The 18,584-nt window shown below is 32.4% G+C and overlaps 1 protein-coding gene across 2 annotated transcripts in view; it reads right to left on the bottom strand.

Moving 5' to 3' along the window:
* Nucleotides 1–16,982, bottom strand: part of LOC140040875 (apoptosis regulator R1-like) — a 63,153-nt gene extending 46,171 nt beyond the window's left edge. The window contains exon 1 of one of the 2 annotated variants that reach the window (XM_072087129.1): nucleotides 16,699–16,982. Coding sequence is in view for 1 of the 2 variants with exons in the window: in XM_072087126.1 (XP_071943227.1) it covers nucleotides 5,165–5,191 (27 nt within the window). In the remaining variant the exon portion in view is untranslated. Of the gene's footprint in view, nucleotides 1–5,164; nucleotides 5,882–16,698 lie in introns of those variants that run through there. The other variant, XM_072087126.1, reaches the window with a different exon arrangement.
* Between the last annotated feature and the right edge of the window lie 1,602 nt (nucleotides 16,983–18,584).

Genomic DNA, 18,584 nt, shown 5'->3' with positions numbered 1-18,584 from the left:
AGGGTACATTACAATATCATCGCTTTGTTCACGTTTATCTGGCACAGATGCAGGTCTACAAACTTAGTACCCAGATAAACCCTCCGGATGTGGTAGTGATTCAAGAATCTTTCAGTGATGAAAATGAAATTGTTGCTGATACACAACCCACCATTATTAGACTTCAGAATTTGTGTGCTGTAGTTATGATGGTGTCCCATTTGGTTGTGGATGTCTCAGAAGAGTTTGGGGATTATCAAATTAAATTTATGCATCCTCATGGGCCAGCGAAAATCTTTTATTGGCCGTCCAAAGAAGACTGTTGTTGGATTCCTGAATCAAATGTACATTGTATTATAGCCTCTCCGTTTATAAAATCCTCTTCGACTAGGAATTACAGTAATTTCCCAAAATGAACGCCACAACATTTCTAAATACTGTTTGAATTGGCCAGATGACAAGGAGTAAAGGCCAGACATAGACAATTGTAACATTATAATAATATTTAGTTTGTAAATAAAATTATTTTTGGAATACATCAAATTGACATTGAAGTAATGCATGGACAGACACCAAAATACACTAAAATAACATAGTAAGGACACTAAACTATGTGTCAAAATTGATTTGAAAAGTATGTGAGTTACCCAGTATTTCTCATATCAAAATATATCTACTGTAGTGTTTAAGTGGGCCTGATGAGAAAGCGTAACAATAAGACACCTTAACAGTTAGTGTTCACACTGTGTATAAGTATATAACAACACCAAAAAATACACTAAAAGGAAGAGGTATGTCAACTTCAAATTGTAATTTCATGGAAACAAAGAAAAAAACCCCTCCAATTTTTTTATATGTTGTAGTTGACACGTAGGGCTACATTTTTCGTGATAGTCACCAACAAATCGGGCGTGTTCCACGGTGTCAATTTCAAGGTCAAAATATATTTCAAAGTTTTATTAAACTTAAAATTAACATAAAACACACACAATTAGTATATTTAGATTCCTTATGGTCTCCCCTTTACAAAAATACCTTTGCTTTTAAAATTGAACCTATAGTTCCCGAGATACAGCTCTTTGAAACGTGGCGGACGCGCCCTTTTTTGCGTAAAAACCGAAAATTGAAATTGCGATATCTCGAAAACCGTTGGTCCGATAAAGTTAAAATTTGAAATTTTGACTTTAATTGCTATGAATCACCCATATACCAAATTTCATCAAAATTGGAAGAGGTAGGGTTTAACTCATTGGGTGATCTGAGATGGAATGACCCTCTGTACAACGGGAAAAAAATCTAAAACAAAAAATAGAGAGTGCTATAGAAATCCACTCATGCATACAATTTCAACAACAAATTTAATTTTCAATTAAATTGTATTCAAACATTTTTTTTTCAAGTACATTAAGATACATAAAGTTAGATAATGAGAATAACATTTGAAAATATAACATCAAAACACAATTTATTGTCATTTAATGTTATTTTATTTACGGTATGTTTATGTTATTATTATGGTTACATACGGTATTGACGAATCTATTGATTGCAAAGGTTAGGATGTACAGTAAGAATACCAATCCCTAGTGTTTTGAATCGGAAGTGTACACTCAAGCTAAATTGGATTTTCCAATGATGGTGTTGCTCGCTGAAGCATAGCATTGAACGCAAACACAAACACATCAATAATATAACAAGCCGAGGACGAGGTTATAGCATAAAGCAAAATTAATGGTAAAATAGTACAGTAATAAGTAATAATATTATTTTGTGATATTTATATTATTATTGCAGTGTTTATTCGATATGCTTATGTTATTCATAATTTTTAATAAATATGAACATCTTTTTTTAGCCACAAGGACAAATAGGTTTTCCTAAACTTTAAGTCATAATTTTAAATAAATATAAACATCTTTTTTTAGCCACAAGAACAAATAGGTTTTCATAAAATTTAAGCCATAATTTAAGAAATATTAAACATCTTTTTTAGCCACAGGAAGAAATAGGTTTTCATAAAATTTAAGTCATAATTTAATAAATATACTGTAAACATCTTTTTTTAGCAACAAGAACAAATAGGTTTTCAGAAAATTTAAGTCATAATTTAAAAAATATAAACATCTTTTTTTTAGTCACAAGAACAAATTAGTTTTCATAAAATTCAAGGCATAAATCAACAATCTACGTAAAAAAAATTCATAATAACAATTAGCGCCTGATGATAATAATCTTTCGGAACAAGTGTTGAGTTATTAATTGCACAATGTCCATCTTTTAGTGGACCAGAAAGTGATCTCCTGTTGGAAACCGTAATCCTTTACTTCCTTCGACGTGGTTGACCACAGCTCGTTAACGAGAGAAGAACGCATAAATCCCATCGCCTACAAGATGATAAATGGCCCATAAATATAAGAATTGTCTTGCCTGCAAACCTAACAAACACACCTTTGATATTTAAGGATTGTACAACAAGGAGAAATCTCTGTAAATTTCATGTTGAAAGCATCTACTGTGAGCGACATAAATTATAATATATTGTATACAGAAACATACAATTGAAATAATAATAATTATTTTAATATTATGTTTAGTTTACAATTGTACCCAGGAACAGAAAATGTGCATTTAAATTCTCAATTTAATTAAAAACTGGTATTTGGTACTGTAAGCATTATTTTCCATGGTCATTTTGTCCAAATTTCAAGGCAAACAACCTACATCTGGGCTTGTATTGTAGGAAGTTAGGGTGACTACCTGGACCAATTAATACTAAACGTATTATGTTGGGTTGTTGGGCTATTTTTGGAGCAGTTTATGTTTGTTAATTAAAAATGCTGAATGGGCAAACCTAAGGTTATGTTGTGTTTGGAAAACTCCCTTTAAATGACAAAGCAAAAAAAAGCTTAATTAATGTAAAATAGCGCCCTCTCAATTAATATGTAAAGTTCACCGGAGAAAAAAAAAATTTAATGTTTAAATGTTGTGTTTGGAAAACTCTCTTTAAAAATGACAAAGCAAAAAAACTTAAGTGCCAATTGAAGATTTGAACTTGAATATTATTGGGATTGCTCTAAAAACATGCCAGCTGATAGAGCTGAATCTGATGTCATAATACCAACAATGGAAATTAAATGAATCGTCATGAATCAAAATTTTGACAGATGAAAAAAAAATCAATGGAGTGCATATTATTATAATAAAAAGTGTTAACAATAGGTGATGTCCTTCAAATGCTAGGGCATTCACCCGATGAATTGTAATACACTATAATTTGCACGTAGTAATTTTTATCATGAATTAACAAATGTTTTTGTGTTACCACTAAGAAAAACCACTTTGTGTGTACAACTTTATGTAATTTCATGTTAAAGCGAGTCGATGGCCGAACGCTAAGGCACGGATGCCATACGTAATCCACCTGTACATTCACAACTTCCAATTCAGGGTTCAATCCTGACTTAAGGTAGTGCCAGGGTAACTCGCAAATGTTTTTCTCTCACTCCCTAAGCCACTCATTTATGCATCAGAAATTATATTTATTCATCCCGTACTTGTTAAAGTTTCTTGTTAAGGATTATTTCAATAAAAAAAGACAATCCACCTCATAATTTTAAAACCTCATTAATTAAAACTTTTGATCTTTGTATTGTAGATAAATAAAACAAACCCAATCATTCATCCATTTTCTGTAGATTTAACATTAATTGTGAACAAAATCCTAGAAGAAAAAAAAGTATCCTTACCATAGTATCCTTACCAAAGCACTTATTATAGTTTAAATTTCAATGAACTGGCCATCAAACCTATACAGTAATGTATTTAAAAGGTACAGTATACAGTATAAAATATAAAAACTGGTATTTTTGAATAATTTCTAAAAATATACTGTAACATATTTTTAAGGACAGTTCACCAAAAGAATGCTAACATCCACATTTTTTAAATACTCAAAATATTAAACTATTTTGAAAACAAAGACAATTTTATTTCAAAATTCACATTTGTTTTATATGGATGGAGTCCAAGGCCAATGAAGAAAATTCCAAAAGAAAGTATCTCTTTTATTCATGATGTAATCTTATGAATATTCAGAACCAAAAAGCAATCATAATTTCTAAATTGATATAGTTATATACTGTCTTAGACCGTCATCATCCATTTTAACCAATTTTAAAAGGTTATTGTAATAGGCAATGTCACACCAAAATACAACACATCTTCTAATTGTAATATAAAAAGTCTAAAGACCTATTTCAATTGGAATGTGGTTTACAAATTATTCTCATTTCATTTTTTTTTTAAATAAATAGTACTTACTAATAATAATTGATTCAAGCATCTTAAACCGTTATTAAAGTTAATAATTTAATAATAATATCCTACGACACAAGTTTTCTTTAATGTTTCCACCAAAAACTTTAAAAAAAATGTTTTGTCAGTGTAAAAGTGGCTTAGTATTGATTTTAAAGTTCAAGTTCAGCAAGTTTGACTACAGTACCAAATGATTGTACATTAACAAAATAAACTCATTTGAAATAGTTAAGAGCTTGTTAATGTAAAATAGCGCCCTCAATTAATTTGCACTATTTTTAATGTCAAATACCGAGCAATTTGTTACTAAGGTAGTATAAACATTAGTGTAGGTTATATAAAGTTCACCAGAAACATTTAAGATTATTGATGAAAGAAAATACTGTATACAGTAGCATTTAACATTTTTCACAAAAACCAACAAATCACTGTCATTATCATGTAATGTTTGTAATAATACTAATGAGTTAACAAAATAAAGTTATAATAAAGATGTTGTGTTGTACTGTACTGTAATGTTTGTTTTCTCATTTTTTTTAAATGTTAAACATTTTGCCGAACCAACTGACATAGTCGCAAGTCTATCTTTAGATTTTTTTAACCAATTAAATAAGGATGATAAAATCAGGTAGGCCACCTAGCCCTACTGATAATACTAATTAGTGAAGGGTGGATATAAGTTCGGCACAAAATACACAACATCTATACCATAGTGTGGGCTAATATACTGTACACCCACGTTAGATAAAATTGTCAATCAAATCTTTCTGAAAATAAGCAATCAATGATAATATTAAGTTAATATAATTAACCAGCACCAATAAAAAAGGTCTACTAACTATATAAAGAATATAGTATATTTGTATCTTACCCAATTCCAAAACTTAATCGCAGTCATTACGTAATGTAGAATCCAAGTCAGACCCAATATATTAGTTTGAATAATTCCATGTTTATAATACACTTCACTACCTAGCTACAGTTCACAGCTGACTAAACTCGCCTTTAGCAAAAATGTACATTTTACTGTATGATGACACACCTCCTTTGTGAAGGCCAATTGCATTGACCTTTGTGGTTTTGAAAGAATTTCAGGAAGCTCCATTTGTATCATGCAAAATCCAAGAACAAATATTCAGGTGATAGAGTCTGGACAAGAAAAACTTTCACACTCATGTGACTGTGTTAAGTCAAATTCTCCTTGGATAGAGATTTTTAGGCTATGAACATACGTATTTCAATAATATTACTAACCCAAAATATGTTACTTTATGATCTCCTCCAGGGAAAAATTTTATTTGAAAATTTTGTTTAGCAAACTGATTTTTTAGTCAAGAAACATAGTTTTGTATTGTAGTTTTTGCTACACAATTGTAGAAATGTGTAGAAAAAAGGTTGTTTTGTATAGCTTTTTGCTATGCTACACTGGCGAAATTATTCCCTGTCCTCCTCCTAAACCGTTATAAGACCAACATTTGCATCGTTTAATAGAAGGCACCTGTGAACAGGAAATTCTTTGTGAGTGACCACGAAACTGGGAAATCCATGATTTAAAAAAAAATGAATTACAGTAAGTTGCAACGTGATCTTTGTTTACCAACAAACCACTAAAACAGGCTTTTGAGGAAAACTGTTCTTCTGAGGTTTTTGCAAAACATGCCTTTCAAAAGAATAGTTATTGGGAAGTTATAGAGCTTTGCACAAAATAGACTACATTATTAATAAATGATTACAATTCCATGAAAAAAAAAGATGGATTTTGGTCTCAACAAAAAAATGCCACAAAACACTTGAAATAAGAAAATTCCAAAATTAAGCTCTGAACAAAAGAAACATATTTTAAAGTAATTTTAAAGGCATTTGTCTGACGAATAAAAATATTTTTAGATCACTCGTCAATTGAACAAAAACTTTAAGTACTGCAGCAGAAAACCAAACAAGTTTTAATAATAGATAAATGACAAATGTCTTCTTCTAGTATGTGTCCTCTCTTTGGAGAGAGAGAGAGAGAGAGAGAGAGAGAGAGGGCTAATGTCAGTTTATGCTATAGAATTAACCAACTAATTGGTTGTACAAATTAGCACCAAAGAAATAACCTTTTTAGATCTAATTTTGCTTTATAAACCTTAAAAACTGTTGGCCTAGAAATATACACAGTTCAGACAATCTTAGCTTTGTCCGTCATTAAAAGTCGTCTAGTGGGTATAACCTTTTGAAGGTTTGGAAATTACAGCACTCTAGAAAATACTGAATTTAGCTTTCAAAAATGGCAGATTTGGCAACAGTTTTTGACAGATAATAAATCTGTGACAAAACGGAACTAGTAGCGCCTATATTTCGCAAGAAAAAAAAAGAGATTGAGTTACTAAAATTAAATCTTACAGATAGTTGAGAATATCAGACAATCTTGCACCTGATGAAGACTGTCACTGGATGATGGAAAAGTACATCACATGACCAGATAACATGTTTAATGTATACTATTTATACTTACAATAAAAACCTTAAGAAATATAAATCATGAACAATTATGTGGATGTCAGATAGGACATACACATTATTTATAACCAACTAAAAGAAAAAGCTTTGGATAATCCGCCCAGATTTTTTTTTGGGCAAAATACACAAACCAGTTTAACAGCAGTAAGCAATTTCTGTGATGCTTTTAACAGTAGGTTATATGCTTGCTATTGTATCATCAACTATTGTTTTTCTTAAAATTTATCTTGTCTATTAAGTTGACACAAGTACAGTATACTGTAGTTCATATTAAGAGTCAACTTCTAATCAATAGAGTATAAAAACCTTCCTAATTTTGGATTCATGCAAGTTTAAATGATCTGAATGAACACCAATCTATGAAATTGATCCAAATGGTGGGTGTACAGTATACACACAGTATGAAATGCAGTTTAACCACATCTAAGGAAAACTAATCAAGCATAAACACATTCGTTAACCATAATTAATAAGCAAGAATACTGCACGATACTATCCACAATCAAGTTGTCATTGTAAAGTAGCAATCAATATTACCGTTAATTGAAAACATCCTCCTACTGTGAATGGGTCTAATTGCCTTGAGCTACGCAAGCAGTCTTCGTTCCTACGCAAATTCTGCAGGCTTTACTTCATGAATGCCAGATTTTGCCAATTAGTTTTCAGCTTGTGTCCACCAGAAAACAAACATTATAAATATAACTTCAATCAATGATGTAATCAAAACACTTCAATCTAGAAACACATAATAATTTCTTGATATTTTATAAACATATCAATCTTATATTTTAGTTAATAAATGTTTGTTTTCCCTAGCATTAGTAAAAAAATTAAAAAAACACCCAAAGAATGTGCATTGAAATTTCACTTTTGGAATATATTAGGTTTTTTAGGGGAGGGAGTTTCCAAAGTTTTAGGAACGTTTTCAATTTTGTGGATAATCCAGTTTGGGAGAGTGTCCCAGATCTCTGGGTATCCACATTGGGGAAAGTTTTCTGTTTTCTGGATTTGTTCAAAGTTTTACCAAGTTTCCAAAATGTCTGGGTGTATTGTTTGGGAGATTTCCCTGTTCACTGGATATTAACTTTTGGGAGAGTTTCCACTTCACTGGATATCAACTTTTGAAAAAGTTTCCAGTAGTTAAACTGGACATCAACTTTTGGAAGAGTTTCCAGTTAACTAGATACCAACTTTTGAGAGTTTTTGTTCTCTGGGTATCCACATCGGGTAGAGTTTTTAATTTTCTGGGTGTATTGTTTGGGAGATTTTCCAGTTCACTTGATATCAACTTTTGGGAAAGTTTCCAGTTAAACTGGACATCAACCTTTGGAAGAGTTTCCAGTTAAACTGGACATCAACCTTTGGAAGAGTTTCCAGTTACTGGGATATCAACTTTTGAGAGGTTCTAGTTAATTACTGGATATTAATCTTTGGGAGATTTTCAAGTTTTCTGGGTATCAAATTTGGAGAGATTCCAGTTAACTGGATATCAACCTTTGGGAAAGCTTCCAGTTTTCAGGGTATCAACTTTTAAAAATGTTTATTGAATTGGTTGAAGTTTATAAGAAGTTACAGTTATCTGGATTTGACCATTTTATGAAAGTTTCCAATTTTCTGGATTTTTACAAAATTGTATTAGAGTTAATTTTCTGATGTCCAGTTTGGGAGAGTTTCCAGTTATCTGGGTTTCCACTTTCATTAAGAGAGTTTCACTTGTCTGGCTCTCTGCTTTTAGGAGAGTTTCTAGTTATCTGGGTTTCCACTTTCATTAAGAGAGTTCCACTTGTCTGGCTCTCTGCTTTTAGGAGAGTTTCTAGTTATCTGGGTTTCCACTTTCATTAAGAGAGTTTCACTTGTCTGGCTGTCTGCTTTTAGGAGAGTTTCTAGTTATCTGGGTTTCCACTTTCATTAAGAGAGTTTCACTTGTCTGGCTCTCTGCTTTTAGGAGAGTTTCTAGTTATCTGGGTTTCCACTTTCATTAAGAGAGTTTCACTTGTCTGGCTCTCTGCTTTTAGGAGAGTTTCTAGTTATCTGGGTTTCCACTTTCATTAAGAGAGTTTCACTTGTCTGGCTGTCTGCTTTTAGGAGAGTTTCTAGTTATCTGGGTTTCCACTTTCATTAGGAGAGTTCCACTTGTCTGGCTGTCTGCTTTTAGGAGAGTTTCTAGTTATCTGGGTTTCCACTTTCACTAAAAAGAGAGTTCCACTTGTCTGGCTGTCTGCTTTTATGAGAGTTTACAGTTATATGGGTTTCCACTTCTCTGCTTTTAGGAGAGTTTCTAGTTATCTGGGTTTCCACTTTCACTAAGAGAGTTCCACTTGTCTGGCTGTCTGATTTTAGGAGAGTTTCCAGTTATCTGGGTTTCCACTTTCACTAAAGAGAGTTCCACTTGTCTGACTGTCTGCTTTTAGGAGAGTTTCTAGTTATCTGGGTTTCCACTTTCACTAAGAGAGTTCCACTTGTCTGGCTGTCTGATTTTAGGAGAGTTTCCAGTTATCTGGGTTTCCACATTCACAATTACATAGAGTTCCACTTGTCTGGCTGTCTGCTTTTATGAGAGTTTCCAGATCTGGGTTTCATATTTTGAGAGTTGAACTTTTTCCTTGTCAGTAATCATTAGTTTTATTTATGTTTGAATTGTAAGAGAGAAAAATCAAACTAAATTCATTTATTGTGATGTACAGTGAGTGCTGATTATTGGCTTTGCAATCAGGAAAATGCACCAAATTTATCTGAAACAATCAAGAACACATTTGTTTTATATAACATTTACTATAAATGTGAAGGCAACATACTCCATGTTGTTGTTTATCATCCAGTCTATATTAAAATTGATTTTCTTTACATTATTTGATAAATCCTCAACATTTTAAAGGTACACAAACAAACAGTGGTGTTGGTATTCTATTACTACCAGGATATACTGAAGATAGGAAGGATATTTTTTTTAATTTTTTTTTTTATTTCATTTCAACACATACACAATAGGAAGGATAGCCTTACTCTCCAGAGGTACAGCTACTAAATACACAAAGAACAAAGATTTATTTAAAGTTAATAAATATTGCCTTTGAAGCTTGTCTTCAAGTACAAACAGAAAAGAAGATGTAGTTGAACTCAGTTTCCAGAATAGGACAATGTTGGTCACATTATTGTAATGAGAAGAATTGACTGAGAATAAAGAAAAAAGTTGGAATGGAGAAGAAATAATAATACAAATTGAAGAATAATATGGATAAAAAGTGTAGAAGAAAGAAAAAAGTGGAATGAAAGTAAAACAATAGTTTCCGAAGAATATGAAAAGAACAATTAAACTCTTTACACAAACCAGACAATTCTGTCAAATTGACTTTCAACCTGAATGAAATCCTATCACATCAGGTTAATACTGAAACAAGCAAGGACAAGTTAACATACAAAAAGAGGCAGTTTAATCAGTTACGCCTGTCAATTTTCCACTATTTGAAGATATCAGTGACAAAAGTTCACAGACCTCTCTTGAACAAGACTTGACAAGACAATTGGGTATAAGATTAGTCATTACTTGTACAAATAAACTTTGTCAAAACAAATTTGTTTAAAAATGTAATGTGAATACACACCACTTTGTGAAAAAGTTGCAACATCATTGTATTTTATCATGAGAATTTAGAATTCTGCAATAAGTACTGTACTACTGTACCTGTAGTGCAAGTACTTGCTCACTGTCAAATTGTATTGAACTTTTAGCAAATTTCATAGAGATGAGCAAAAACTTGACCAATACAATTAGCATTATTAAAAGATTGTCTTATTGAATCCATTTACTAATAATAGACTTGAAGTTTTGGAAACATCCCCCCTATACAGTACAAATTTGATATTAATAATAGATAGATAACACTGTCACAAATCATTTTTTAAGATTTTAATGGGTCTATTTAATTTTAGCAGGCTTTGGAGACAGAAGTTTACTTAGCAAATTCGCATGGTAAACACACCAGTCTTTTTTTAACATTTCAGATAAATTCACGATTTTATGACAATTCTTAGTAAATCATTCAGCAATATTCCAGCAAAAATTGAACTGCATACTTAGAAGAAGTGTCAGATGTCAGCAGAATGTTACAGGTGCTTCAAGATTCAAGACATTTCATTGGTCCACTTGTAAATATAGTCAGTTGTATCAAACTGGAACAGGTATGTTTAATATAGGTCACATGCAATCATTACTACACTTATCTTTCTCATCATTATCTAAAGTAGACTATAAATTATAGGTAATCTAATGTTATTTTCTGACATTTGATTGTCCATTTCCTGTGTAAGGAGGTAAATATTCAAAGAATGTCAGTTATCTTATCACAACAAAACAAATATTGCAAAAGTTTGTTTACTTTCTTTTTTGACAATTGCTTCACCTCTTTATCTTTCTGGTTTTACATGTATTAGCACCCACTCCCTGGTTCACAGTTCTCCAATCATAGGACAATTGCAATAAACCATTTTAAAGATAGTTTGAATTGAATGTAGTTGTCATTGTAATCTGAATGTTTACTGTCACCTTTAATACTGTACACCTCCAAGTACAGTACATTTACAGTATAATTTTATTTACTCTAAAATTGTACACAAAAGAAGCAGTGTGCATGAGGATACAAACAAAACAACAACACAGGCAGTGTCAATATCATTCCCTCCTTTCTACTTTCCAGTTTGTTTCTATAAATCTATACCATAATATTTTTGGCTAATTCTTGTTTTGAAAATATAATACATAAACAAGAATTTGTGTTGTTTTTCAAGAGCCATCTCTTTATTTATTAAGCCAATATTTGCATTTTCCCATCAGAGAAAAATGTTTTAGGAAATCATATTTTTTCTAAATAAAAACTGCTCAGTGAGTGAACACTCTTTTAAGACAAGGGTGCCATCTGCAAGCCCATTCTCTTTCTTTTGGAGAAGTACTGTAGAAAGAGATAGCGAATGATAATTATTAATCATTTTAATAAAATTGAATTACAAACCTTCATTCCTTCGTCATAGTAATAACAATTTTATGTTTTGTATACAAAATGTAATGTTTGATACCAATTATCAAGTACTCACTACACTTGCTACTGTACGTTTCAGCTATTTTGAGTAACCTAATATAGTCACAATACAATATTATTTTGAAACCAGATGAAATTGTTCAAGAATTTTATGTTTGTCTAGATGTCTAGAGACAGAAACAACTTTCTGTTGATTATTTTCATTGTTTGTTTGAAAATAATTATTATTAGTCACCTTAAATAACTAATTATTATTAAAACTGTTTACACATGAAAATGTTCCACTTTCAAATTAAACTAGTCCCGTCGGGATTTTGTAACTGTCATGGACTTCTCTTAAATTTAGAATTCATCTGTAGCGCCTGAAGGTTGATAATGTGTAGTTCCCACCCACTAGTGTGTTAAAAATCTTGGATTCGTTCCAATACATACAGTGGGAAGAAAAAGCTGTACGGTAATAATTTGGGAACAGATTAGGACATGGCAGTTGTACAGTACTGTACAGTAGGCTACATCAATCAACTGTGATATTACAGAACTCCATATTTTCTCACCTTCTATTTTACACTATAAACACTTTATCAATCTTGTCAAAGATGCTCGCCAGAGGGTCTAATTATAGATATTATTTAGACCACAAGAACTGCTGTAGAGATGTCATTTAATACACTTACACAGTATAATGTAGTAATCGCAAACTTTCCCGCATTTTCTAATCTTCCAACTATCCCGTTTCGAAAACCACATTTAGAAATATCCTCCAAGGAACTAACGATAATATTCGTAATCTGAAGTGATCGCTCTAAAAGGAAGTATTCTTTTCCTAGTGGAAGAGTTAGGATACTGAAATACATGCCATCCTGTTGTACAACTCTTTATTTTTACATCAATTATGCAATCATCATGGGGAAGTGTGTAGGTTGCCTTTATGGGATTCGGTAATACTATATCAACAATGGTTTGTACAAATTGTCAAACTAAAGCCTTGATCGCATTGGACTTAATTTGGTTGCCGGCTATTTTATTGATAGCAAAGTGCATTACCTACTGTAGTACTGTACACTGGCTACAATTCTCTCCACAGTCAAGATAAACTAATTAATTGACTAGTCACTCTACTTTGCAAACTTTTCTTGCCAAACTCGGTGTTTTGCTAAGTGTAGACAAGGCATAAGTTTAGCATTATTATGGATGGATCAGAAAAAAAGGATACACTATGTAACGAAAGACTGGAAATTTGAATACAGTAAATTATGCAACACTGTGACAAAACTTCAACAGCCTGCTCTGTAAATCTAGCGTAAAATTAATAACTTTTAATTATAATTTTTGATACTAGTACTAGTAGTTTGAAATAAATTCATGCAATTTAGCAACAAAAAACTCTTATTTTCCTAATTAAACAGTAATTTTTTTCCACTAATGTTATTTCTAAGTCACTTCGGCAACAATTAATGTTGATGATCCATAATAAATTAGCCTTATCGTGCATGCAGCACGGACTCATTTAATGTACAGGTCGTTTAATTTTTAAGTTACGAGTCATAGCAAGTCTCTTTGTTTCAAATTAAAGTAAAAAATAAAACCTTTCTTGTTGAAATTGGATTCAATAACATATTCCCAGTATACAGTTAAAATAAAATTTTGAGCAAAATACGTCATCGAAAAAAAGTTTAATAAAGCAATTCATCATACTCCATCAACATTATCATATAGCTGGGAACGCAATCCATCGGTAACCCCGAGGCACACATGATACCCTAAAGAACTTAACGCTTCGTGAGTCACCAGATCTTAAGAAGATGGCTACATTATCCATACATCTATCATCTCCTTAGGATTAAGAAATCATTCTTAGAAAAGTCTCATCAAATTCAATATTTGAAGAAAAAAAACAACTTCATATTTGTAAAGCGTATTCAAATATCGACGAAAATCAGCATTCATATTCGTAGTACGAATATAGTGTTTGATCTATTTTATCACCTTTTGCATTGAATAAAGACTATATGATATTAAATTTAAATTCAAAAATTGAGGTCAATATGATTTAAACACATAGTTTTCACCAGCCTGTAGAAGCCATGTACTTCTTCCAAATCAATGTCATAATATGTATATTGCCCTCATGTTTTGTTCCTATGCCAAATAGATTTTTACTGGATAACATAAAACAAATACATTTTTGTGATGTATTCATTTTCATACTGTATTTTACATGCCTAAATTTTATTTACAATACAATTTCAGTAACATACAGGGAAAAACAAAATTTTTCCACCCACCCCTTTCCAGCATGTATGGCAAATATTGAGTTTGGTTTCTGTTTTCTTTTAATAAAATTAATGCATTCAGAATTATTACAGTACTGTACATAATTGATGATGGACTTTTTAATAATATAAATGACGACAGAAAGTCTAACGAACTGTAATGCTAAACATAGGTATTCAGAGTTAACATTCCATTTCTAAACTTTCACTTTTAAACTAGGGGACCACCCAGTGAATAGTGTCAAATAAATTGGGATATTATTTTAAAAGGAAATGATAAATCTTATTTTGTGGAAATGTTTTAAAATATTATTCAAAGTCAATTTTTGTTTTATCCAGACCTATGATTTTGTATCCTAGCAGGCAGGCATTGTCTTTTAAGATGAGCGAGCGAGTGCGATCACTCACCTAACACATTCCCAAACTGCCTTTGAGGAGTGCGATTTACAACACGCTTAAATTTGGTAAACTTCTACACACTAAAATACAAACAGCACACCTACAGTACAGCATCCCTGAATGTATTGAGGAGTGCAATTTGTAGAACACCTATAATTTTTAAAAGACAAGACCTGCAGGAGTCAGGGCAGACCAAGGTCACATTTTAATTAGCTTTGATTAATCTTTTATCTTTTTAATTAATCATTTCCTAGTTCAGACCTTACACTCAGTGCAATGCAAAACCACAACTATGTAGTCTGAACAGGCCCTGGTCTAAAATGCATTTTGGTATTAAAGCCCTGTCTTAAATATTCAGTGCCAAGAATGTATGCGACTGCCCATTCACGACAAATAATGTATGTACACCACTCACTTCAACTAATTTAAAGATTCTAAATTTTAATTTAAATTAATTATTAATAACAACCTACAGACAGTACAGCGCCGCCTACACATTGTCATGTCATGAATAATGAAATGAAGAAGTGAACAATCAAAAACTTTTATTTAAATTACATTTGTTATGCTCAATTTGGAATTGCGCAATGATTTTCTTGCGCAATTTTGAATTAAGGATACTCAAATTTTAAACTGTGCAAGGTATTTTAGTACTGTATTATATTTGATAAAACCAAAGCTTGATACAGTCAACTCCGCCTAAGTCGAATCTAATAGGACCGGTATAAAAATTTGAGTTATGTGAACTTTGACTTACAGATTTGTAAAAAAAACTGCTAGGCCTACTGTAGGCTTAATCACTAGCCACGCGCTATGGCTAGGCCTAGTAGACCCTGCCCTTTCGCGATCGTGGCCCACACGATGAGGCTTCTTGAATTGAGTTTGCTTAGCTAGGCCTATAATAAATCCTAAGCCTCTTTTATCGGCAATGATAAACTGAATTTTCTTTATGGTTTAAGTCGTAACAATACGAAAACATATAATTAAATACATTCCGGTTCTTATTCGAAATCGGTATCCATTGTTTATGGCCATCTGTCTAGCACAAAATGGGTACCCACAAAACGCCGCTCAAGTTCTCAACTCATACAGTATTTATACTAGCGCGAGTTGTAGGACGCCGCCTATACTATACAACCTGCTTGAGAGAACCGATATGGTCCCACATTATCACCTCTGTCGTTTGTTTATCGTATTACGTATCGGCTTTTTTAGTGCGTTGCTGCCGTGTGATTTTTTACTTCGATTTATACGATATAAATCACTAAAGAATGTGTGTATTCGGACCGCAAAAAGCCTTCAAATTTTGACTTAGAAAAATTCGACTTACAAATAAAAATGACACAGTAATGTACTGTAGGAAAGAATTGAGATTGAGAATTCGACTTTCACGATTTTTCGACTTATGCGAATTCGACTTTGGCGGAGTCGACTGTATTACAATTTATAAAGTATACTAGGATTGATAACTATGCAAGTAATAAATATATATTAAAATGTAGTGTAAAATATAAAATAACACAATTTAGCTAGGCCTATGTTTTTAAGAGAGACGATAAATTAGACCGCAAAAACTTTAAATAAGATACATCGATCCTTTCGCCGCCGCGCATGGATGTTGAGCTAGGCTAGCTGACGTTGCCGAAGAGTGCCGATAAGTGAATACGTAGTTTCTCCTTGTATAGAATATGCCTCGTTTTGTTTTATTATATTTTGTTTTAACCAATTCCGCAACGCAATTTGAAATTTTGCAAGAATATTCTTGTGAAAATTGTTGTAAACACATCCACCACCCTGTATTTTATATAGGTGCACACTGCTGCCTGCACACAATTTTAAACACATTCATTCTAGGCTAGGCCTATACTACTAGGGTGGTAAATAGCTAATAGCACCTAGAGTTTAGATACCTACTGAGTGTAGGCCCCATATAAAGCCTAGGCCTAGCTGCTAATAACGTATAGTAGTAGTAGAGAGAGAGGAGACTAGATTTGAGGTAGGCTAGCTAGATGCCAGGCTAGTTTTAGTTAGGCCTCCCTCCCATCATAATTGATTGAATATAGGTATAGGCCTAGGCCTAGCCTAGGCCGGATTCCCCCTAGGCCTAGGCCTAGTCTAATATATTATTATATTATTAGGCCTACTAGGGCCTAGGCCTAGCCTAGGTAGGCTAGGCTATAAAAGAAAATGTGAAAACTTACCTTTGAATTCGTTCATTTGTAATTCTGTGTATGGATCATCCTATTTATATATCCTATATATCCTTTACATTTTAGAAGAGTAACGGGTTGAAACGTGTTCTAGCTAAAGACTTTCGTCCCATTACACACACAGATCGTCCAGGTACGTTACACGGTGGTCTTTTCTTCTCCCCCGGTCCGGTGCCACACACTCGTTTCGATCCTCTAGACTCTCTCTCCCCCGCCGCGGCCGATAAGTTTCACCTTCGAACTTGTTGATACAAGCGTTGGGATTAAGAAGTCTATCCACACGAAGAAACCAGCGATAGAGGGCAACAACAACAATAGTAACTTTATTGATGAAAGCGCTTTATTTAAAACTGAAAATGGAAACAATTGTATTTCAATCGGTTAAAACACAACTTTTTTTTTAGATTGAGATATTTTAAAAATCAAACTTTCATTATAAATTACAAAAATATACCCTATTATGAAGCCAATTTCTCAATACCCAGTCAACTTTTAAAAATACACTATTGAAACTTGCAGGACTCGATTTGGCAACCAGATATGAAATAGGGAAAAAGAAAGGAGACAAAACCCAAAATAAGATGAAGGTGACCTGAAAAAATATTTAAAAAACTAGTTGAATAGTAATAATGGATAGTTAGAGGCCCGGATGCACTGGCGGTCTGACAGAAGAAAGATTGAAAAAAGCGCCCGAACCAGCGGGACGGCCAGAAGAAGAAAGATTGAAACAAGCGGCAGGCTACTTATAATAGAACAGAATCAGAATCACATCATATATTATTACGATTTGCCGGTATCAGTCTAAAAAAATAAAATAACTTTAGTTTGGTTTAAATAAAACGGACAATTAAAGAAGACACAACAACATACTGAACATGATAATATAAACGTACAAACTGAGAAAGAAGAGGCAGCCATTTTAGAATTTTTAGAAGAAGAAACCAATACAAAATATGGTTAGTAGGCTGCGCCTACGATAGATAGCAGAATGAGTGAGGAATAAAACAAAGAAAGGCCTAATAAAAGATGCCAATCAAACACTCAACTTCACCATTTAAAGAAAGAACTCAGACATAGGATCTAAGAGTACGTTTATTTCTTTTCCAATCCCTTAATAAAATTGCTTGGATACGTTCCAAAATAATGATCAAACACAATTCCTATTTTTTTACAGAATTGCTATATAATCTTGTAGGCCATCATCACGCCTGCAGCATATTTACTTGATTTATAGATAAATGAATGTCATTTTTTTAAAGAAATAGAAACACTGTCAATCTCTCGATTGTTCTAAAACTGTCATGTGTAGTTTTGTCAAAATGTGAATCTTATTCAGACAACAGTTACTCCGGCGATGTTTGATAATAAAACAATTATCAATTCATTTAGAGAAGAATCCCTGATCTGTACAAAGTTGGTTGTTGTGCCCCCGAATAAATGAATCATAACGTGATTTCTATGAAACTCTTCCAATTTTTTTTTTCAGAAAGGCGCATAATTATTGTTAGAGGGTTTGTATGGTGAAGAATATTAAACAAATATGTTGATATATGATATTAAAAGGACATAAAATCTCTTTCAAGAATTCTGAAACACACTGAGTTTCTGAAAAATTCTGAATGACGTCAGTGGCCTACATATATTATTCGGCCTAAGTGTAATTTTAAAAATTCATTCAGTTTACAAACACAGAATTTTCTAGAGTTTGTTAGCTAAAGTGTAGACTTCTGCAAACTTGTTTTCTATACAGTTTGTCAAACTTTGGAAACCATTCTTAATAAACTCAGAGTTTGTACACAAGGTTTAAGTCTAGACATGGAATCACAAACTTCTCCAAACAATGACAAACTAAGAGTTTGTAAACAAAAGTTTGGTAA

Source organism: Antedon mediterranea, chromosome 2 (genome assembly GCF_964355755.1).
Source record: "Antedon mediterranea chromosome 2, ecAntMedi1.1, whole genome shotgun sequence".
NCBI classification, from domain to species: Eukaryota; Metazoa; Echinodermata; class Crinoidea; order Comatulida; family Antedonidae; genus Antedon; species Antedon mediterranea.
Note: the sequence above shows the minus strand (reverse complement) of the source record. Positions and strands in the feature narration are given on the sequence as shown.